The sequence below is a fragment of the Hirundo rustica genome, chromosome 3 (genome assembly GCF_015227805.2).
Source record: "Hirundo rustica isolate bHirRus1 chromosome 3, bHirRus1.pri.v3, whole genome shotgun sequence".
Lineage (NCBI taxonomy): Eukaryota > Metazoa > Chordata > Aves > Passeriformes > Hirundinidae > Hirundo > Hirundo rustica.
In genome coordinates this window covers 21,403,888-21,428,051 of record NC_053452.1, presented here as the reverse complement: position 1 = coordinate 21,428,051, position 24,164 = coordinate 21,403,888, and the positions used below count along the sequence as shown (strand labels likewise).

The 24,164-nt window shown below is 42.3% G+C and overlaps 1 protein-coding gene across 28 annotated transcripts in view; it reads right to left on the bottom strand.

Annotated features, from left to right (window-relative positions):
* The window catches only part of ESRRG (estrogen related receptor gamma), a 387,661-nt gene that overhangs the window by 259,231 nt on the left and 104,266 nt on the right, over positions 1–24,164 (bottom strand). For 4 of the 28 annotated variants that reach the window (XM_040060723.1, XM_040060718.1, XM_058420043.1 and 1 more), the window contains exon 1: positions 20,998–21,194. The exons of 22 other annotated variants lie outside the window; for them this stretch is intronic. Coding sequence is in view for 2 of the 6 variants with exons in the window: in XM_040060718.1 (XP_039916652.1) it covers positions 20,998–21,003 (6 nt within the window). In the remaining 4 variants the exon portion in view is untranslated. Of the gene's footprint in view, positions 1–19,884; positions 19,988–20,997; positions 21,195–24,164 lie in introns of those variants that run through there. 2 more of the 28 variants (XM_040060719.2, XM_040060737.2) reach the window with 2 other exon arrangements.

Below are 24,164 nucleotides of genomic sequence, written 5' to 3'. Positions count from 1 at the left end.
CCTCACAGTATCTTTTAACTCTGAAAACTCAAAAATTAATTTTCTTTTTAAATAGCGAGGGTAACAAGTTGCCAGAAAGGGCAACTTTATCATAAGGTTTACATCTTAAACAGTCCCATTGCTGAGGATCACAAAGCCTCTGTCATCCAAGTTAGCCTCCTCTAAGATCTTATTTCAAGCATGCCACTCTCTTGAGGGTTTTTAAAGCTGTCTTAGTACCCTCCTTTCACATTCTTTGAATGAAAAGGCAAAGTAGAAAATTAAAAAACACCCAACATTCACTATTAAATGCTCTGTCAAGAGGTAAAGAACCATCCACAGATTCACTGTTTTAGCTAAACCTGCAATACTCCAAGGCACCCTGCACAGCCCCCAAGCCAGTCCTGCCCATGCTGCTTGGCTCATCTGCCCTTCCCTCCATCACTGCCGGAGTCCCCTCCAAGCCTGGAAAGGGGTTCCAGAGCTTGTCGCCATGTCCTGGGGACTGTGTCACCCCACAGGATACAGCCAGTGAAGTTGCCCAGATTGTTCCCCTCGACAAAGGGCCACCAGCAAGCGGCTTGGACACTGTCGGCAAAAGAACTCTGCTTGCTCCTGATGCATGGATGCAAAAGTATATGGATATGATTATCTCACTACAGAAGTGTGAGGAAGAAAACAACTTTGGGATCACCTTTACGCCAAGAGTGAGTAAGTGTTTTACCATTCCCCGATAACTCTCCACAGGAGAGCAAAAAACATAAGAATACAAAATAACTCCTAACTCACCACAAGGAAGCTACAGACCAAGACACTCCTTCAAACCAGATTCCTTACAGTTAAAGAGCATTCAAGGAAATATTTTTCCTGGGTTTATTTATTATTAACGTAAATATTTGTCTGGTGGGATTTTTTTTTTTTTTTTTTTCTCCCATCTGACCAGGACTGGAAATAAAAGTAATATGAGAAAATTTTTAAAAATATAGGCATCATTTTAGAAAGAAGAGGTGCTGCATGTATCATGAACAGGAATCAAAATTCCATTTCCCAACTGAACAAGGTCTGCAGCACAAGATGGTTTTAGCACTCTATACAGTCAGGTGACAATAACGTGGGACTTCCTACACTTGTGCCTCTGCTCTGGCCAATTCCAGAACCATCCATGAAGGTTACGTGATATAACCAACTATGTGACAATTAGGAGGCAGTGCTTCCCAGCCAAAGTGGTCATGTTCTTAAACATAGGAATGACTTCTTTCTTAGTACTATTTTAAGGGCTTTTTAAACTCATTTCAATAATAAACGCTTCTTGTTACTAGAGCTCAATGAAGGGAAGTTAGTAACGCAGTGGCTTTGTGACTGGATACATATACCTACTGCAAAGCTTGATCCTACAAATCTCCCACATGGTTAATTTTACTCACATGAGCACCTGCTTGTATGAATAAAGTTACTCACATGCACAAGTGTTTGCAAGCCTGAGCCCGTAAATCCATTAAGTTAATGGCAGAAATATATAAAATATATAATTGATGAACAAGTGAATTAGGATTCTGCTCAAAAGTAGGTAGAAAAGGATTATCACTCAGGCAAGCTCTCTCTTCAGTCACTGTTTCTGATTGATAGATACGTATAAGGCTGACTTTCTGATTAGTTCTGAGATATGAATGCTTCAAAATGTAGGAATAAAAAAAAAAATACTTTCTGAAAATGAAATGCAATATCCAATTCAATTAAAAGAAAAAGCTATTATCTGGAATTGAACCAAGACTTTGGGATAACGTTGTTTATTCTGCGCCAAGTTTAGTAGATGTTTTCCAAAATGCCAGTTTACTTGGATTTTATGGAAAAATTGACCTTTACACCCAGAACAGAGGCTGCTAATTTCATTAAAGTTGTTAGGTATTTCCTCAGAGGACATCCATGCCAATTCTAGTGTTTCATTCCCCTGTTTTCATCTATATTCCTCTTGCACGGAAGTGGCCTGACAAAGCGATAACCGTGGTGTTGTTTCTTGCTCTTTCTGCACCCACTGCCAACGTACTTCATTATTCAAACTCTGAGAACACTGAGGAAACTGGGAAAAGTAAGAGCTGCCCATCCAAAGCTGCCCTCTTGCTGAGGCCCAGCAGCCCTAAGCCCCCGGGTCAGGTAATCTGCACCACGAGCATCCCAGAAGAGCCTGAATCAACTCAACTGACAGGAGATGAGCCAAGCCTGTCAACTCATACAGCAGCTTGAGCTCATCATCTGTATTTACATAGTTCCTCAATCAAACTCCTGCGCTCTGTAAACTGCGTTTATTACCCTTCTTACGGGCCAACACGGTTTTACAGTTTGCTCTTCTTACAGTAGAGGCACAGATCTACTCTTGATAGCTATTTTGTACCTTAATTTTCCTTTTTAAGAGGGAGGGAGCAGTTATTACTTGCCAAACCAGCACATGTTCATAGAGAGAGTGCGGTCAAGTGGTCAGGAGCAGAGCTGATGTTAATTAGCAATGAAATGAGGAATGAACCAGCATTAGCCCTGAGACTAATCAATGGGAAAATCACTCCAAGCAGGCAGCTTAATGAAGTACTATACAGCTGTTTATTTTTAGTCTGTTTTAGCCTGACAACAAAATCCCGATTAATTAAGGAAAAAAAAAGTCTTTCTAAAACGTATTTCCTTGTAGAGCCCTGCTATAGCTCTGATTTGTTTGGATTTTTTATTGTCTATACCTCTCCCTGGCAATTAAAGGCCCAGCTAGAAAAATTAAAGCAGGTCAGAAAAGCATGTACCCATCAGTAGCACACATTTGTCACCAGCATAACCTGCCATCTCACAGGTGGCCCATTCAGGGCCCTCTGTAGCACTTAACTCCCTGCCCCTCTGCAGTGGCAGCCAGAGCACCCTGGTTCCCAGCCTGCTCCTGCCATCCCTGTGGCAGGGCTGGGCTGCCAGAGGGAAGGATGCGTGAGTCCTGCGGCATGATTGGGGTGAGGCAGCCTCGGTCCTCTTGCTGTCACAGAGCTCCACCAGGAGACCCTGGGTGAGGACACCAGTGCACAGTGCCTGAGCACGTTTGAAAATCTGGGCTTTGCCCTCGCTGTGATGCAATTCCTCACGCGCCGAGGAGACGCAATACCACTTCCCAAATGTTTGCATCAGATCACCACGGGTAAATAACACATTACCTGCCAAATAAGTCACTAACCAGGACATCCAAGGATGATGATGTGGCTGCTTCCCTTTGGGCCCCCCTGTGTCTTGTGGGGTCCCCCAAGGATCTCCCTTTTAACTCAACCCTGCACGGGGCTCTTCCTTCCTGCAAACCTCAGCCTTTTCTAACAAAGCTGGTATAACACACTTTGAATACGGTGAGGTAGAAGAGGCTGGAGAAGAAGATTGGGAGCTAAAGCCTTTCCCCCAAAACACCACAACAGGAGACAGCACCATAGTGCAATCTTGATTTGCCTAACTGAAAAAACTGTTCTCTTTTTAAATACAGCAAAACAGTGAAAGCCAAAAAATTTGGGGCTTTACCTAATTTCTCTTTCTAAAATTCACTTTTTGGGACATTCCTGCACAATGGCAGAACATAAAATGGCATTTGCATGACAATAAAAGAAGTTATGGTTTAGACTTGACATTAAGAGCAGGAATTTTAACACCAACCATAACACGAGTTGGAGACATGGGAGAACAACAACCCTCCTCCTGCACGGTCCCCACTCACCAGAGTAGAAATAGGCACAACTAAAAGGTCAGTTCAAACCAGCCCTTACAGGAGTTCTTTCCTTTTTTTAACTGTGTGTATTGGACAATTCATTGTTTGTTTGATCAAAGTCCTCTCATATGCCAAAAGAAGCATGACTGGGGAGAGGAGTTTCTTAATCTTTCCAAATGCAATCAATAAACCACCTTTGAAACTGTGTCAAAGAAAAAAGTGGGGGGAGAAGTGGAAAAAAAAAATAGCCTTACGTAGGCACATAAGCTTCTCTGGGGTAAACGTACATACTTGTCTTTAGAGACTTTTCTTGTCTGTATGTTGCAATAAACACCATTCTGCAACCTTTTAGACAAGCATAACCTAAGTGAGAGCTGGGAGAACAACACAAACTCCTCTTCCCCAGGAAAGAAAGAAATCTTTAAACTGATATTATCAAGCCCTTTGTGACAGAGACTATTTCTAAGTCAAATTCACCTCCTGAAGATGGAGACATTACAGTGAATGTATTCATTCGATCTCAAGTGACAAGCCTTAATTAAAATCTACGGTGTTTGCAAAACGAGAACCAAAATTGAAGACACTCAAGTACAGTAAATATATCTTTTGCAGTGAGCAGAGCAAGACAGACACTGGCTTTACTTAAAACTCAAAAGATGATATAAAATGAATGCTATAGATACATTTCAGTGGCACATACATTTGTTAGAAAACTTCTGACAGAGCATACATACTGTAACATAAATTCAGATACATCTGCATTCTTACAAACTACTTAAATTTCTTAAAGACTCTATTGTGCATATAAATAGCAAGTTTTACCAGTTTTTCTTCCTTAGTCATTAATGCTGCAACCTGCTGAAATAAATATTGCTAATGCTTTTCACTTCAATAACTCCATTCATGCGAAGATCACAATATTTCACAAACATCAGTTAAATAAACTGCCTGGTGGGAGAGGCAGTGGCCATAAAAGAACTGACCGGCTGCTGGGGGTAGAGGTGGAAGATCATACCTGTTTAACAGCACACAGTTGGATTATAAATTTCTCAAGCTTAGCAGATGCCAACACAGCAGAGCAAAAACATGTTTGTCTTTTTCTAAAAGCACACATGAGCACTCAAGTCTTGCTACAAAGGCACCCGCTGATTGAAAAGATCAACTGCTCTTTGACTGATTTCAACCTGGTTACGATTACTCGCAAAGGAAGTGAAGGGGCTTTACCAAAGCCAACCAAAGGTGCTCACTTGCAAGACTTGATTCCATTCAACTGTAAAGTTTGATTTTCAGAGGGCTCTTTTTTTTCCCTTCCTTTTTTTTTTTTTTTTATTTTGGCAGCAAGAGGTGGGGAAGAGCCACTGTGAAGCAATTATTTGTTAAAAAGTGCAGACCTCAAAAACAACATCACTAGCCAGGTAATCCCCTTTATAGCATGATTTGATAGCTCAGGGAAAGCTAAACAAAGGCACAATGCACTGCAACCACAACAGCTGGGTTGGCAATTGCTGCAGATTGTTAGTAGGAGCTGCAAACTAGAGATAGGCAATGAAGAGGTTAGAAATGATAGGGTAAAAAAAAAAAAAAAAAAAAAAAAAAAAAAAAAAAGAGAGAGAGAGAGACAAATTACTCCAAAGACCATATTCTTTAAATCGTTGAAGCAAAACATGTTTATTTGATTTGTTTGTATGCCTATTAAAAAAATGCTACTTTGGGATTCTAGAAACCCAGTCTGTCAATTTTTCAGCTTCTGCACTTTCATGGTTGCTTAGAGCTGTTTAATGCAAATACACTTCCAATAAGAGATTTCATGCCCCTAAATTACACCCAGTTAAGGGCGAATGAAAATGTAAGGTAAATAACTATAATCAGCCATATTATCTTTCTCTTGGCACCTCTCACTTTACAGGCATATTTAAAGGCATCTCTGGGGTCCTATCCTTTTTAACAAGCGGCAGCGCATTTCCTGGAATATTACTTACGGTGCTGTGCTGCGAACATTACACAGGTTCAAATGTTACCCAGAGACCTAGAAAGAATTGCATCTGTTGCAGAGCCACGCTTGTTGCCACGTTTAGGAACGTCTGAAAGGATGAAAGAAAATTTTCAAGTCTCTTCTTCATCCCACACTAAGACTGCCTAAGTCACGCTTTCGCGTCCGATGCTGTTGATCAGCGGTGTTGGGGTGTAGAGATTCAAGGGAGGAAAAATGAGGCTATGCACTGCTGGTGTTCACTGGCAAGCACTCAGGATTCCAGTAAAAAAACCCAATAAATACAAGAACTTAAAAGCATTTCACTCCCACTGTTATTTTTAAGCTAATAAAACCATGCTTGAGAAGGAAAGGTGATCTGAGCACAGCTATTAACAGCCTCACAGTCCCTTGCTGTCTTCATGAGAAAGTATAAAGTGATAAGCAATAATAATAATCAAGGAGCAACTAATTACTCACTTGGCAAAGAAAATACAGAAGAATGGGAATCTTCAGAAGGAAGTACATCCCTGAAGTCCTTCAAAACAAATTTGGATTTTTCTGAGTGAGCTCAGATTTGCTGCTGAACAGTTTTTTGCTTTGTTTTGCAGGAAGATGACTTTAGAATTCTACAAAAAGTATTCTGCTTCAGCTAAAAGCAACACAGCATTGACAGAGTTAAACCAGAGGAGCTCTATGAGAGAATAAATGCCTCATAATAAAGTCAGATCCGTTTAGCCTGTCTCTCCCGTACATCCCAATTGCTACCATACCTCTATTTACCAGCTTTTTATTATCCAAGCTATTTTTACATCATTAGCTTGCAGATCTACTTATGCTGAGGTTCTGCATTCTCCTAGGAAGAAAATTCCTCTGCAAATCAAATTTCACACGGTCATTTGTCTTTAGTGAAGCAGGCCACAAAGTTCTCAAGCAATTCATCGCTCTGTGCAGCACCAGCAGAAGCTCTCACTTGACAATTTACATGATCCTTGCTTACCTAAGTTGTGCTATACCTTGTGTAGAAACGGATTTCCTCCCACCTGGTTAAAGAAAATGTGGGACAAAAGAGCTCGGGAAACAGATGCACAGGTCCTTGTTTGTGCTACTGGCATAAGAACAAACCTCTGGAAAGTCACATTTATCCCAGTCTCAGTTCTCACTCCATAAATGGTTACAGTAACAGCTTCACAGGGTGAAGTCCACTTTTCGTAATCCTCAGATGAGAAGAGCTGAAGAGCAAACTAGGACAAATAAAGGGCTGCCTCGGTTAGGGTGCACTGGACTGCTAAACTCATCAGTCCCTAGGACAGGTCTTTCAAAATTACCATGGTATTTCCACTGTCACAGTGAAATGACACAGCAGCCTAGCTGAACTTTCATCAGCTCAGGAGCCCAAAAATGCCTGTTGCTTTCCCATGAAAGACAGGAATGCTTGATTTTTGCATCGTTACAGGCTCAGAGTCTCCTAAGAGTGCTGCAGAGGAGTACACCTTAAATTTCATTAAGCCGACTTGGGAAACGCAAACCCAGCCCCAAACAGCCCTTTTCTTTTCAATGTGTTTTATTTACAATTCCTTAAATGCAGCTGGAAACATGACTTTCAAATATCCAGGGTTTTGTTTCATGCTCACCTAGCCCTCGTCTTGGCACCTGACAGAAGGAAGCTGTACACAAGACTTTGATTTTTCTTTTTGAATTAGGTGACATTAAGCACCCAAACTCTCTCATAAAAGATTTGAGGCATAGGCTACATAACATCTGTGCAAGCAACATTTTTTCCACTTAATCCAGACCTTAATGATCAAGAGATATCAGAAAAGTGTCAAAGGAGATAAACCAAGTTATCCCTAATAAAGCATCTACGTCTCCTCAGCAGCAGCAGCTGATCTGGGAGCGTCATTCCTGCACCAAGGATATAGAAAGACCTCAAAACTTAAATGTCAATGCAATATGCCTGTTGATTCCCTGGGAAAGTTAAGTCATTGTGTACCAAGTTTCTGTTTAGTGATGTTTTGAGGTTCTTAGGATAAACTCTGTAAATAAAGGCACTGCAGGACAAAGCACCATTCTTTTTTCTTTGTCTCTTACAAGGCATGTTTCATTTGCTTTCTGAAGGGTGTGACAGCCTATATTTCATAGAGACAGGGACCAAGAGGTGCTATGGAGGGGTGTCACCACATAGTCACCAGTACCACCACAGTAAGGAAACATTTTCATCTCTCACATGTCGCTTCTTCTCTCATCCCCTCCACAAAGGAAACAACTTGAGCAGCATTTTGTAAACACGTGTGATAGAGAGACAAGAATGAAGTAAAATGTGTGCTCAATACATGGGACCAGACATGTGACTGGGAAACTGGGGGGAAGTCCACCTAACCTTTTCAAACTATCCCAAAAGAAAATCCTGCCTGGAACACAGACTTGCCCTGCACTGGCTGCAGAGCACTGCATTTTGACACATTTCAATTGATAGAACCAAAAACCGTCGAAGTGACCAAGAGGAACAGCCACTTCAACTCATTGAATAGCTGTCTGTGACTCCACTTGAAGATTCTTTTGGGGGTAAAATGTTAGCAGTGTTATTTTGCAGAGCTCCACCCTGCTGGAGGCACAAAGCCACTTGACATGTTTTTTTGTCACAGGGTTTCAATAAAAATACCCAAGCAAGGCCCAGCCACAAAGAAACTGAAAGATGAACACCCAGGATTACAAACTGCCTGGAAGCCAGCACCACGATGTTCACAGAGACTTGCTCTGCTGGAGCCAACACTCCTACACACTGTACGAGAGATTAGCCTGGGTGCTACTGTCTGCACATCCAGAGACACCAAATGGCTCTGGGCTGCAAGACAAAGGTGTAACCAGCTATCCAGGAAGAGGCCATCTTTTGCCAGAAGGGAGTATGATTTTCTGATCACCTGGAGATAATGGTGATGACGCTTTGCAGACATCGCAACGTGAGAGATTTCAGCAGGCTCTTGAATTGAAGGCTAGAGGGAGTGACTGTGGGCACTTTTTTTTAGATAAAATGTGGGCACCAAGTCTTAGGACAGGTTTCTCCACTACAATCATCAATTCCATTTTAGAGGAGTTCAGCCATCAGTTGTTCCCTCAAATGTCCCTTCATCAGGCAAAGGCAATCAGCCACATCACTGGCTGGCACTAAAGCCTTTGACAGGAAAGGGCAAGGAGAGAAGTCATCTGCATATGGCAGCAATTTGGCACTTGCATCAGCACTGCATTTTCAGTGCCATTTATTTAGTGCCTACGAGTAACTGGAGAAAAAAAATAATATGGACTTGTACGATGCCACCTCACCACTTGGCACATGCATCCCTTCTTTAAAAGGATCACCTAAAGCCTGTCTTTTCCTTTAGTCCTTAAGGAAGTAAAACAGGGATTGGGAACTTTATCCCATCACAGGTACAAGTTCTCCCACTGAATTCAACAGGGCATCAATGATCCAAATAAAAAGAACTGTCTCTTAAAATTACAGAAAGACAGGTAATTCCAAAAGTTTCAGAGAAGGCTTTAAGCCTGTATTAATGGATATTAACATGATTTCAACCAACCAAAAGCATAAACATCATCACCAGAGCCCAGTGTCTCCTCTGCCCTTCCCAATCCTAAACAGTTCAGTAACTGAGTCCTGTACAGCCAGCCCACAGCCAGATCCAGGCTGGAAGGAAAAACATCACACATCTACGAGACATTTGAGCACGTTACAGCCCTCAGCCCCTGTTCTGCACACACTTCACTTCCTGAAGAAAGAAGGATTAATACTGTCCCAACACAAAGCCCTACATAGCTTTGCTTGTCTTATTTTCAGATTATTTCAGTCCTGTTTCTCCCTTAGTCCCATTATGCTTTGCATTTAAAACCTTAAGCTTATTTTTATTGTTGCTTTCTTCTCATTTCCTGTTAGTTTTCAATTCCAGTACAGTCAATGGGAAAATCTGGCTGATGGATAACGGGAAAGATTTCTACAGCCAGCTAATTTTTTACATTTTAGGATTCCTTGAGAAATAATGAGTTATAAAAGTCATAAAAGCTGTTGCTTTTGTTTAAACAAATTTGTAAATAAAATTAAAGGAACAGTTGCCACTGTTCCTTTAAAGGGCAGCAAGGTGAAAGACTTGACAACACCAGGAATAAAGTCATCCTCCCCAGCTCCCTTTCGCAGCAGATAGGCCCCAGCTCCTCACTAATCATCACCTGTCACTCAATGAATTGTGCATCTTTAAATTGCAAAGCACACACTGGAAGGGGGGAAAGAGCCCGTGCACACACCAGCAAGGCTTTGCCTTCTGTTCCCAGGGCTGGGACACACAAGCTGATAAGAGCAAGCCGTGGGCTGCATGTGCTCTCGGGTACCAGAATGCTAACTAGCAATCAAATCTTACCTTCTTTTGATTGGTTGGTTTGGGAGTGTTTCCTCTGGATACTGGTACTTTTCTTGGGGTGGGATGGTGGTGATATTTGCTTGGGATCAAGTGTTTTTTGGTTGTTTTTTTTTTTTTTTTCTGAAAGGGGGTGTGTGCTAATTCCCACCAGTATACAGATTGATAAAGGAGGCTATCCATCTATTTGTTTTAAACTTCCTCAGTGTTGTCTGCAGACAAAACGTGTGGGTGTCTCCACTGCTTTGCTTTGCTTTCCCTTCTGCTTTTTTTAAAAAATATACTTTAAAGTAGATTTTCTGTCTGTGTTTGAGAGTTTCCTCTGCAGATGCTTAGAAGCAGACTGACCCTCAGAGGAGAGACTTTGTGACCACACCGGGGCTGGCACTCTTCTCTCCTGACTCTGCACCCAGCTACCACTAGATGGATGCGGCTCTACCAGAAACAGGACTTTTCTTACACTGTGGTTTACACTGCAGTCCCTCGGTTCTTTGTCTGGAGGCCACCTAGGTGACAGTAAAATATTTCATAACAGTTTTTCTAAAGACATCTTCCAGCCACACCTAATTGCTTTCACGGAGCAGATTTTAAGGACATGAGGGTTACTATCAAGAACATAACAAGGTGCTCCTTTTGAAGGCCCCCAGTAAGGAAAATGCTGCAGACCACAGACATCCATGTGAGAAATGTGAAAGACATACAGTGTTGCAGTCTTGGACACACAACTTTCCTTAGCATTTGAACCCTGGCCCATTATGTGCTAATAGTATATTTCATCTATATTTCAAAACAAAATGACACTTCTAAGAAAGGAAATTCAGAGAGGCAACGCGATCCTAGGTAGGTCACAAATCTAATACACAGGTTTTCATTTTTCTATTTTATAACTAGGAGACATCCTTAAAGAGATAGTTCTCTTTAGAACTATCTGCCTTTAGAAGATTTTACTGTTGCTTTCATGCACACTCAATGTGAAGTCTCAAATCTTGATGTTAAATTATTTGTAGGAACTAACTGCAAGTTATGTTTGGTTTAAAATTATAAATAATCACTATGACAAAGGCTGCCTGTCCATCCCAAAACAGCAATAAAAGTAACAGAAACAGAGCTGGGAGAAACACTTCTGAAATTCCTGCACTCGCATTTGGTGTCCACAGATGCAGTTGCAAAACTTGAACAATCTGCATGTTTAAACTTGCCTGGGTATTTTTGCCTAGCAGTCAAATATGCTAAGGAAGAGACTAAGACAAATAAAAACAAACAAACAAACAAAAACCCAGGAGATTTGCCCTTTAAACTTTTTTTGAGTAAATTCTTTTCTACAAATGTGGAAGGAAGCAGGCAGCTTTAAAATCCAGAATACTTTGCTTATTTAAAAATAGTAAGTTGTTATTTAACCAGCTTTGTTCACAGGTAGTTTTATGAAGCCATAGGACCAAGCTATGGAACAATTTATATGGGAAGGGCACTTCATGCCATCAGACCAGCTTGCTGCAGTGCTGGACATGGGCATCAGCAGAACACTGACTTTCTACTTTGAAATGAAACTTTTCTACCTAAACCTCAGTGATTTTGGATCCCAACTGCAATAACAGTTGTGATCCCCATCAGACACTTCTACCCCAAAGCCAAAACCAGTAATACTAAAAAATAAGCAACTCCCCACAGCTGCTAAATTATGAGGGCTTAGATTTTCTCCATACAACTGGTTTGCAGATATATGATAACTGCATGGCTAGTATACACTTACAGATCCAAGACTGCATCAGCAGATCAGCTAATTGTGTTAATTAGCTATTTGCATGCACAATTACCTGATTTGTACAAGCAGTCAAGGTGATCATACATGTAAATTAGGCATGAATTTGCACAATTTACTCATCTGAAAATCTGCTATTCCACTTATTTTTAAGCACCAGAGATCTAGAGCTACAGAAGAGGCTGGCAAGTCACTGCCTTTACGCTTGATACATTTCTCAAGTTTTAGACTCCTTTTGCACTGGTTTTGTACATCACTGTGGGCAAGCAGCCCTGCATGCACGGGCACACAGCCATGCATAAAGGAACGGGCACATTATCATCAAAGAGTCACACAAAGACAGTGACCTGCGTCCCCATACGGACAGAAATTTACTTCTTGCCTCCTAAAGGTCTTATTTTCCCCCTGTTATCTCTTCAGTTCTGGGAACCGCTGAGCTTAACAAAGTAACCTTGATTTTAGTTATCACAACAAGCTCAGGAAGCTCTGCAAGGAGCAGAAACCCAAACAACTCCAGTGCAAATACTCAGCCTGAGGCCCTGAAGACTGCTTAACATTTAAAGCCCCACTGCTGCCATGCTGACTTGCTGGTTAGAGGGTTTCAAACACAAATGGGTCATCTGCATTTAATGCACAGTTATACCATAGCTTGTCAAACAAATGGATGTTTACGCCATCATGGGCTGTTCAGGGATTCCAGAGCCAAGCACATAGCTATTATAAAAAGCAAATTCTCTGAAAACTGCACACCTATCTCTTCCCCTTCTGAGGTAACATCTTTAGCCGAAGAGGGATTTGGGATAGTACAATATGGAGAGCAAAACCCAAGAATGGATTAGTGCAATGCAATCCCAAATACAAGTACATCTCTGCCTGCTTGAAGTGGCAAGGTAATCAAAAATTTCCAATTCACCAGGGACAAAAACCACCACTGGTTTAGCCAGGAAGAAACAAACCTCATAAGCTGATTAGGGCCAATAAATACACATTCACACACACACACAAAAACCCAAACCAACAAAAAAAGAAACCCAAACACTTGTTACAACACAGTTAAGTAGAAGGTTAAAAACAGGTCTCCAATTTGAAGCGCTGTGCAACTCAGTTTCACTGGCTGTGGTTATTCACAGGACTTCCTCAGGGAGAAACAATACTCGTGGTTAGAGGTGATAAAGTAATCCAAATGCCTAAACATTGTAAACAGAGAGAGGTTCAAACTCTACTTCTGTCCTTCAGCACACATTAATAGAGTGATTGTTGCACTGTTGTCTATAGCTTCTTCTCTTCTTAACTAGAGACACTCGTAGTCTAGGCAAACTCTGCTCTAGATGTGTAGCTCCTTCCATCCTCTCCTCCCTTCACTAAAACTAAAGGCCTTGGGGCAGAGCTGTGAATGGTTTTGTGTACAAGACTGACATAGCAACACAACTGTCAGATTTAAAAGACAAATTACTTCTTCTTCTTTCCCCACCAGTACAGTGTGTGGTGCAAGTGTGTGTAAAACAGTAGGGAGCTCTGGAAGAACATCAGGGCCTCACTGAACCATTTCTGACACAGCTGCTGATGGTTAACGGGGCAGGACAAGTGCTTTCAACATTGCACCTCAATGCCCTGATCCACCACCTCTGGAAAGGACTCCAACTCCTTCTTCAGTATCTGAATATTAATGCAACCCATTGGCTTTAAGGATGGTATGACTAAAGACTGAGTTACAACCACCTTATTCTGCATCTTTGCAATAAATGAGCACATTTTTCTTTCCTTACATTAAACAAAGGAGACATGCTGAATGTTCATTTACTGAAAAATTCCAGGTAATATAAATACACTCGAAATAGGAGTCAAGTTGCAATTCCACTTCCAAATATAAGTCAACCCCTTTGAGACCTGGGGAATAGAGGAGATCCAGACCCAGCTCAGCCCAACACTCCTCCCTGGCATTCCTCCCCAGGCACATGTGTTCGAATGTGTTTATCTGGGAAGGCTCAGGTCAGTCCTGTGCTGTAGGAGCATCTCCTGCAGCTGGAACATTCGAAGCAGGTAGCGCTCCATGTTGTAAACTGCTCATGCAGCAGGACCGAGAAAGAGGCATTTCCTGGTCACCGGCTGTTCCCGACTATAGGAAAATGAAAATACAGCATCTCCGCACCTGTTCACCTGATGGTGAAGGAAGGAAAAGCCATTACCGAGTGACAGGAGACGAAAAACCAAAATCCACTTCAGCAACTCATCCCAGCACTGGTGATTAATCTCACACTCCCACAGCCTGATGCACATTAACCAGATAATTAATAATTTCTTTAGGGACTCCAGCTCGGCAACTGTTTTATCAACCTGCACAGCATTAGGAGAGATGCTGCATTTGTGATCAAACTGCTGGAACTACCAAAATGTTCTGCAGGAACAGTAAAAGCTTCAGAGCAATCTGTGAGCCCAGTTTTACAAGTAACTGTAACATATGTGCAGAAATCAAGGCTGCTCCTTTATCAGTGCAATCACCAGACTCAAAAAACTGAGCAAGGTCAGCATAATAAGAATAATTGCCAGCAATGCCCAACTCCATCTGACCCCTATCTTCCTCCAGCAGAACAGCTTCTCAGTATTTTTTAAAACACTTTTCTTGATGCAGTAACATAGTATGTCCAATCATGCACTTCGACTATCCTTGGTATGAATAACAAATCAGATTCATTTGCCTTACCACAAAAAGATTAAACAATAAAAAAACCCCACCACCCTATGTGTCATGACACGTGTGAATTCTACAAGCCAAAGGCTTTCAAGCAATTCATGAGGAGGATGGCCACACTTAGCACAGCTCTTGCTAACAACTTTTTGCCACCCTCTGTGCACTCATCCTCCGTGTTCAAGGACAGTCACACAGGATCTGAAACACAATACCAAAGTGCTGGCACCACATTATCTCCCCCAGCACTTAAAAATGGACTGCAGAGAAAAATCATGGTAAGTATTCCTTCCGATATTAAGCTCTCCAGTGTGTTAGATATATGTCAGTATCAAGTGATTAAGAATGACTGATAATTAATAAATCACACCCATGGAGAGTGACCGGGTATTATTTATTTCAGCCTCTAAAAAGAAGAGCTCGATTCACAGTTCTGCCTAAGTAATTTTATCTCTCCAAATTAACAATCTTGTGCAACTGCTGCTAGCACAGAGATGTTCCTTTTTTTTCAATAGGCTCCAAAATAGTAAGTTATTTCTTTTATGCTTCTCTAGTAATAGTTTAATGTTATCGTTACTGTGCAGGTAAGATAACAGAGACCCATCGCATGTGAGAGTCTCAAACCTTCCCCACCACAGAGTAGATTCCTAAACAAAGCCTGAACTTGTCCTCTCATCACACTACTACTCTTCCACCTGAGAGAAAGCTGCAGCTTTTGGCTACAGCTCGGCAGAAGTCCTGCCTTCTAAAAGATGTCCTGCTCTTCAGACTTGGGTCCTGGAAACGGGCCCCTGCAGAGCTTCAGCGACAGCCATGCACACCTGCACAACTGGCCAGGTATCGATCGCTACGTGCACACCCCAAAGTCTGTGCTAAGACTGGGTTAGCAATAGAGAATGCTTTCTTTTAGTCCATACCATGGCTTGATTTGCATTTCCTTTCACACAACTACATGACGCAATACACCAATTTTTTAATTACCTACTCTAGCATTTATACCACTCAGCTCACCATATTATTTGAGCACCTTCATTTTTCATAGTGTCAGTTACTATTATTCCATTAAATTAAATCCTTTTACAAGCATCTTTCTATAAACATGCACTAGAGATAACATAGCCACATGGTGAGGATTCACAGACTACAGTAAGCAGATTACACCTGTCTTGATTTTCGATGTAGCTGTCGGCAGAGTATATTCTCCCATCAAACTGCACGCAGATCTCCTCATTAAAGCTACAGGGGAGAATAATTACAGAACAGTACATTGCAGTTTACCAATTGGTCTTGCATACATAATGGCCTATCAAAGAAAAATTGTGTCCTCCAACAGCTGGGAGAATCTTTAAATTGTTATTAGTATTATTACAAAATAGCCAACGTTTTAAACTATCCAACAACTTGCCTCCTGTATGCAAAGCAGACAGATAGAGGTGATCATGCCCAAAAAGGTCTTTGACTCCCAGCCCATCAACAGAATTACTTTTCCCTTTACAAACACTCCATTCCCCAACCTTCTGTTCCACAATAAAATCCCCTCCTCCTGAGAAATTATGCTGATTGCAGAATAAGCCTTGAAAGCAAATGGGTGGTTTTCTGGATCTCTTAAGCCCTGGTGCTGAGTGCTAAGCATCACATTCCCCCACATCCTCACTCCTTAATGGGGAAACAGGGAGTCTGTCAGGTCCCTACCATCTTTCTCTCACCATCAAGGGGAGAATGGGGGTCTCAGTGGCAGCCTGTTTATCTCCAGCCACATCTGAGGTTTCCTTCCAGCCCTCAGCACCACCAGCAGTTCTCCTTGCTTGGCAGCTGGCTGATGAGGTGCTGCCTATCCCACATAAAGGATGCTGAAGAGGATACAGAAATGTGCAGATGGAAGCAATCTCCTGGTGCTTCTGTCCCTGACCTTTCACACTCCAGAGCTGAGCACCCAGAATATACTGAATGGGTAGCCCTGTGGAGCATCAGGAACACTGAGTTTTCACCCACGTAGGTAGTTAAAACATCTGACCTGTGTTTGTGTTAATGGATAAAAGGCAAAACCATTTTTGGATGCTATTTGCATTCCAAGATCCCAACTGTTAGGACCTTCAGCTCCACTCAGCAACCAAACCCTTCAGACACCACTTCTGAATACCAGCTCTTACTCATTACACATCAAACAGAAGAGGAAAAAGCCCAGACATGGGAAGAGCCAAATTCTTCAGATGAAAAAGTCAAGTTAGCTTTGCTAGCTTTCCTTGCTTGCCCAGAATCAAACCCTCCTAAGCACATATTTGGGGCCCAGCAAGATGTCCTGACATGCTCCCTTGCTCTGCTAAACCAGGAACTAAGAGCTGAGGATTTCAGCAACAAGAGAACCTGCTGCTGGACCAGTCCCACGTATTCTGGTTCTCCCAGACTTTTACACAGACTCCAAAAGGGACCTCTCTGTACAAGCAGCTCAACAGCCACCTTTTCCCAGCTCTGAGGGACAGTGACACAAGCCACCTTGGCAGGCAGAGGGACGCTCACCATGTAAACACATCTAACTCTTTGTGGTGGTAAAACTGCCGGAGAAAAAAACCGCTCTCTGAAACAGCTCTCAGTACCAGCGCTGCAAGGCGTTTGCTGCTGCACTTTACCCAGCACTGCAAGGGGTTTGCTGCTGCACTTTACCCAGCTGCACCTCCCAGATGAGCTGGCATGCTGCAGGCTCGCTTCCAGTCTCTCTCAGCTCCTAACTCCTAATAGGGACACGCTGACAACAGAAGCCGAGCGGAAAACCAAACGGAGCAGAGCCTGCTCCGGCCAGCAGGCAGCCCACAGTTGCTCCTGTGAGCTCGGAAATATTCAGGTTTCTCTTTGAGAACTCCCCGTTTGCAGGGCTGTACCTCACGCTCCAGGGTGGAGCTGGCTGTTGGTTTGGTCTAGAGATCACCCAGCCTGACCTCCTGTGCAAACAACACTGCCCAGTAACCTTCACCCATTTAAACACTGCTTTCAATGCAGCAGCTCCAGCATTTTTCTCTAAGTAAAAAGTTTGGGTAGAAACAATTCCTGGACATTTCAATCACTGCTTACTTTCCACAGGGAAAAACAAAACAAAACAACCACCAAAACTTTCCATCTATGCTGCAAACCTCACAAGTTTTGCAAACTTGCTCCCGGGGGTCCCAGCAGGGGCAGAAACCACGCTGTGGCCACCACCAAGAAGGGTGTCCTACACCAGGAACTGGGCAGCAAAGCCCAGCAGTGCACAACGCATGGACCCCAGGATATTTTCTCCTGGCCTTTACTCCGCAAAGAGGAGCCCAGCAGGACCTCCTAGGGCTTAGTTCTTATTTCTACTCTCCCTCACAGAGCAGTCTCACCACAGACAAGTCAAAAATAGCTTTGCCATCAATTGCCATAGTAGCAAAGTTTAGCCTTTTGGGAAATTTTTCACTAGTTCTGGACCAAAACATTAACCAAGAAAAGCACACTAGCTATTATAATACCTCATAAAAACTGTGCTTTTTAAGTTTTAGTGGTCTTTAGAAAGCTTTTCCCTCCACTGCTGTCCCCTGATGCTACTGATTATGCATATTCAAATCCTCCATTCAAAGGTACTCTGCAATAAAACAATCCTTTATTAATTGCCAGAATACATATCCCACGACTTTTCAGAAGAATTGAGTGTCTAATGTGTTTTTACAAAATATCACTATTCCACTTTCCTGTTCTTACGAGAAAAACAAGCCAGCCTGGCGAGTGGAGAGAAAACAGGTATAAGACTTCTGCTGAATAAGACATAATATGCAGGATTAGCTAGAAATCACCAAATTAGGAAACAGGCTTTCCTGGATGGAGAGAGAAGGGCAAATCATATCCACCCCAGATAAAGGCACTGAAGGAAAAGGGGAAAAAAAAAAGTATCAACTGAGTGGAGAAATCTGTCACGGATATTTCAGTAGATCAGGACTCTGACTATGTATCAGAGAGGAGAAGCGCTGATCAAGTCACATGCCCTTTACTACAGAAGATAAGATCAAAAGGTTTCAAAGCAAACTGATGGTGACAGTTTCTTCATTTGTATGCAATGTGACATACCAGATCCAAACTGTTGGCTACTTTTTGAACTATTTGTCAGGGGAGAGAAATTATTATTTTCTTTTATATTTTCCTTTCAAGAACTCTTAGTCATTTGGGGGTTCTCCCCCCTGCTCTGTGTCCCACCACCCTCTGTTTTATTTTTCAGCCAGGATTCAAACATTCACCTTTGATGTGCTATTTTTGCTGCACATCAGAATAGCTATGCCAAGCTTCAGAAGGACAATTAAATACAGAGAATGAAAAGGATGACATCACTTCAAACATGAACTTTTAATAAAATTATTCTAAAGAAACGTCCCTGGTGATGATTATTTTCTTTTCCCTGTATCTTCTATTTTACTCTTTCCATGTGTTTGCAACAATTCAAATTATTGCCAGGCTAGCAGCTGTAGTTGACTCGAAGCCATCAGCTTACATACAAGCAAAAGCATTTCTCCCTGTTTCTCACTGCTTCTGACAAGAAAAGTGTTAAATATAACGCAAAAAAATAACTGTGTAAGATCACAAGTTGCTTATATAGCCAGTAGGCTGTATAACAGTTATATTCACATGGCAAATAAGTAAATGGGGGACCTGTGACTAGCTCAGCTTCCCCAGGTCCCAGACCTGATGGGTTTCAGCCCAGCACTCCCTGCTGATGTGCAAAATCTGCAGTTGCTCATCATATGTTAGTAAACTTGCTCTAAAATCATGCTCCTCTTTCCTAAAAAAGGTACCAAACACCTTGTCAAAGTTCATCTGTGACACTCAGTATTCATGAGCCAGTGATACGTGCAAGGTAATAATATTCTCCCCAAAGTGTTGTGAAACACTCAGAAACTGCAGTAGCTGCAGCCACGTAAGTATCTGAGACAGCCAGACACGAAAAAATACGTTGCAGTCTCCTGGGTGAAGGAGAAGGTACTCAAACCACAGAAAAGCAATACAACATTCACTTCCAGCCCTGGTACAGCCCAATAGATCAAATTTTAAAGTTGTACCATTCGGTTTTAAATGTGACAAACATTTTAAATGTTTCAAGCTCTTATATAAATCCTTGAGAATCCTGGAATCATGCTAATAAAGGATGCTGAATTTAAGGACTCAAGTCTAAGCCCCTTTAAACACAGCAGGGGAAAGAAATAGCTCTTCCAACAATATTTTTCTCAGTCAGGCCAAATATTTTTGAAGCAAATTGTTTGGAATACATAGCTTACATGTACGAGTCTACTGAGAGTTTACATAGACGTTCATAGAGAAATTACTGCAGTACACAGATTTAGAGTCACTTAGAAAGTCTTAAAAAGCATATGACAATACCTTTACTGCATAAAGCTGGTGTCAGAAACTGCTGTCAGTGAAGTTTTTTTCCCAAGCCATCACCTGCTCTCTGTCCATGCAGCCCAGACCTTCCTCGGGGCTGTTGTAACATCCCTTGTAGAACAGCAAGGGGAAAGGAGCTGCACCTTCCCCAGCAGGTTCCCAGCTCCTCAGCCAGCCCTCAGGGCTCCTGCTCCAGCCTGCTTTCCCAGAGCTGCAGCTGCAGTCCATCTGCATCTCCTCCTCTGACACAGACCAGAGCAAACATGCCCACAGTTTCCCTCGCTACTGTACCAAAGCCTTGTGATTCATTCTTTTTATGTTCTTGAGGCAACACAAATCACAAAATCCAAAATCCACGTGAGGAAGTCACTCTGCTGTGACCCAGCACTCACCTCTCCCACCTGTGCCGATCTGAAGACCATTGCACCAGAAAATACTTTACCAAAGGATTTTTCCTCCCTCCTCGTGGGTAAATTCTAGCTCTGAATTCCGAACATTAACACACAAAAAGCTGGAATAAATCCCTCTCCTGGACAGGCAAACACGCTCAGTTTCACGTGACTTGCAGCTGGCCTGAAGAGCTTGCACCCTGCCCCACACATCACTATCTGGTTGTGCAATGAGACCACATTTAATAGGCACAGCCCTGCAGCAAGCAGCCCTGGTTGCAAAACACCCCATAATTGACATTCTAACCCACATTATCGGCCATGCACCCGCGAGGTGCCTGCTAAGGGCAAACCTGGTACACGCCAAACCAATGCGAGAGTAAACCTTTAGGAGAAACAGAAACTGCAAAGGCAAACTCAGAGTGGGCATCACAGACTGGTAGGGATTTGAAAGTACTGACACATTCATAGCGGATATGAAACCTAAAGAACAGGGTAAAGCAATCCTATAAGCATAAAAAATATGCATACATATACGTATACAGACAGATACAGCATACAGCGGTCTCACCACCCAATTTCTGACACCAAACTTAAATAGAGAAGCTATTCTTCCTTGGCTCTCTCAGCAGAGAGGAACAACATGGCAAGAAATCAGCTTTTCCAGGGGCGTTCAAGAGTTAAAGCCTGGAGAAGGTGGCCCCCTGAAGTGGCTACTGACCTGCATTAGGAGTCTGACAGGTATAGGGAGCTCTTCTCACACTCTCAGCAGGTGGCCCAGGCTTGAGCAGACTGAAGTGGATGCTGGTTCACTTGAGTACACAGGGCTGTAAGTAACAAAAATTCATCTGCTTGCTGAAACTGTCCCTGCTACAGAACAACACTTCCAGAGGCAGACAGGCTTTCAGTTATCATTAACCGAGTCAGCCACTCAGGGTCAACTGCAAACAGGTATGAATCAGCACCACCAGGCTTTCAAAGCAGGTGTTAAAACCCAGGTGAAACTCATTCCCCCCTTCCCTACTGTTTCACCCCTGTGCTGCTGGGTGGGCTTATGGCTTCTGCCAAAGACATGGTGAAAGTGATGACTGCAACTGGGAAGGACTGGATACACCTTCCCCCGTGGGAACAAGGGCACAAGGGATAGCTCACTTTGTATTTTCCAGCAAAGCCAGTGGGTTTTCTCCCCTGTGTAGGTGTTGTGTGTTTGTTCCATGCCCAGGAGATGGAACAATTAAGATGTGCTCAATACCCTTCTGCCGCCCACTCAGTGTAACACCTTAGTCATCAAATTGTCCTATTGTGCTGCTCAATACTTTCTATAACAGTAGGAATATGAGAGTATGTCCAAAGATAGCAATGAACACACAAGGTAATTATTTTTAAGCTTGCTAATCACAATCAATAGTTTCTTAGCAAAAACTGATGAGCTGGAGTTGGCTCCTATTTTTAACCAATAAGATATGCAGTCAAGACTTGAATTACACCATCGGGCAAGTCTCCAAACTCCTAATGACTGCCAGCCAAGAGAAGGATGGGACCTTGGTGGGTCTTACTTCCTTCTCAAGCACAGTATCAAAGTATTTGTTCCGTAGACTATGAAGCCAGAAGTGGGTTGTAACTGCTGCATGACTTCACCGAAAACACCACACAAGACTCTAACTCCGTACATCAAAAAGGAGTTACACAATTCTTAAAAAGCCTGAGGATGTTTACTTGAAGAGTTTTAAGTTTTGTAGCTGTCATATAAAAGATAAACTCCTCGTAGAACAGTGCCATGTGCCTTCCAGGGCTGTACAATTAGGAACAGATGAATGCAAGTTGAAGCCTTATTAGAAAGCTCACACCCTCTCCATATTTTGGTAGGATTTTCCTTAAAGTAATATTTCTGATGTTTTGCTATTCCTTGACTCTTTTTTTTTTTTTTTTTTTTTTTTTTTTTTTTTTTTTTTTTTTTTTTTTTAATTTTCAAAGCCCTAAATTTCTTTGTTGCTTTTGGGAAATTCCTCACTTCTCTGCCACTCTCAAGAAGGTGTTATTCCCCTGACAAAAGAACCCAAAATCATTCCCAACATTCAACACTGCAGCAATAATTCCCTCTTGGAAGAAGGAACATGTTTTCGTTTGTTTTGTTTCTTCTCTCCACTGATTAAAAGCAACAATGAGTCCTGAGGAATAGTACAGTATCATCAAGTGTAATTGTTGCCTTTCACAACAAATGTGAAGGGGATCAGGAAACACACCCACCCTTGATTACTGGGAAAATATCAGGGATAAAAGATGTCAGCAGGGGCAAGTAATTCTGTTCATCAGCTTACACAGACGAAGGTAAGAGAGACCAGCACCAGCCCTCCGTTCATTAACTGAATGGAATTACAGTGGTTTGGAGGCTGCAGAATTACACAAGGAATTAACACTCCCTTCATTTCCCTGTCGTAATCCCTCTAGTTTGGGATATTTTCAACTCTGGTTCCGCTGTCTGCTGCTGGATGAAAGCGGCTGAGTGATGAAGGCCTCCATGAGGTCTGCAGGCAGGCCGGCACCTCTCAAGGAGGGACAGCAGCCCAGTGGTACAAGGAACACGGCTCGGCCATGCCATAATTTCCAGACATCTAAAATGACCAATGTTGACTGTGCTAGAAAGAGTGACACCGCTGTCTGTACTCAATGGAGGCTTTTGAAGCCTCCTCCCAAAACATTATATGCAGTGTCAGTGTTTATTAAAGATAACTAATGCCCTAACACTTTATTTACTTCTGTTTATTGCTATTTTAGCAAGAGTCACCGGAGAGTAGCTATGCTTCTGGTCCACCAGGGTTCTTTAATCACTGTTAGTAGGTAAAATCATGTGTGACAACTAATCCAAAAAGCAGATTATATTTATTTTGGCTACAGTGGCTTGCAATTCGTTAAAATCAACAAAGCCTTTTCATTAGCCCCCTGCTGATGTCCTAAAACCAGATATTTCAAGGGTCTCAAAGCACAGAGCTACACACGTGCAGTAAAGCTGGGACTGACAGACTTGCTGTTGCCATACTTACCGTAAAATCTCATTAAAAACAACAGCAAACTTCTTATTTTCTTTCATAAGAGGGCTTAATTTATGATCTTGAATTCCAAAATGAAAATTTTAGAGGCAGGACTTCTTAAATTTCAAGAACAAGTGAATCAACAATAAAATCATCAGTGAATTACTTGCTCGCAGTTGTGTGTTGTAAAAAAAAGCTGTTGTGACACTGTAAGGAGTTAGATCGCAGATTCGGCAAGTCTAAATATTTGCCTACATGCTTGCTGAGCCCCCTGCACTCTGGAACCACATTTGAATTGTGGTTGACAATTGACCGAATTTCTAGTTAACGGTGTGATCTTGCAACTCTCATTCTCTGTGATATCATGATCTCTGGCCGTGACCTCCTGATGACACTGCTTCAGACCTGTGATCATGAAAACATACACTTGGAATCACAGAGGATCTCAATAAATACACACAGAAGTTACAGGGTTCCATCTCTTCTCTAACCTCATTACTCTTCAAACACTGCCAGGAAGTTCACAAACCCAGAAGCAGCCTCACATAACCACCAAGGGCCACCATTCAAACAAAATAGGAAATCAGTGCATTAGGAGGCCACATAATTGATTTTTATATATATATGAAGATGCTCATTTACATCAATGAAGTTTCTCCTCTCTTGTTATGAAATTCCTGAGTGACATACACACTTTTGACCACTACCCTTTCACCCCCCTTCGGACAAGTGACTTAAACAACACCCTCGCCACTGTGAAAAAAGCCACCCCGACCTGCATCCTACCACTCAGACATATTTATTTCCGACAGCTGGATGTAGATGTGGATCTGCTTTGCAAATTTTCATGTGTACTGCT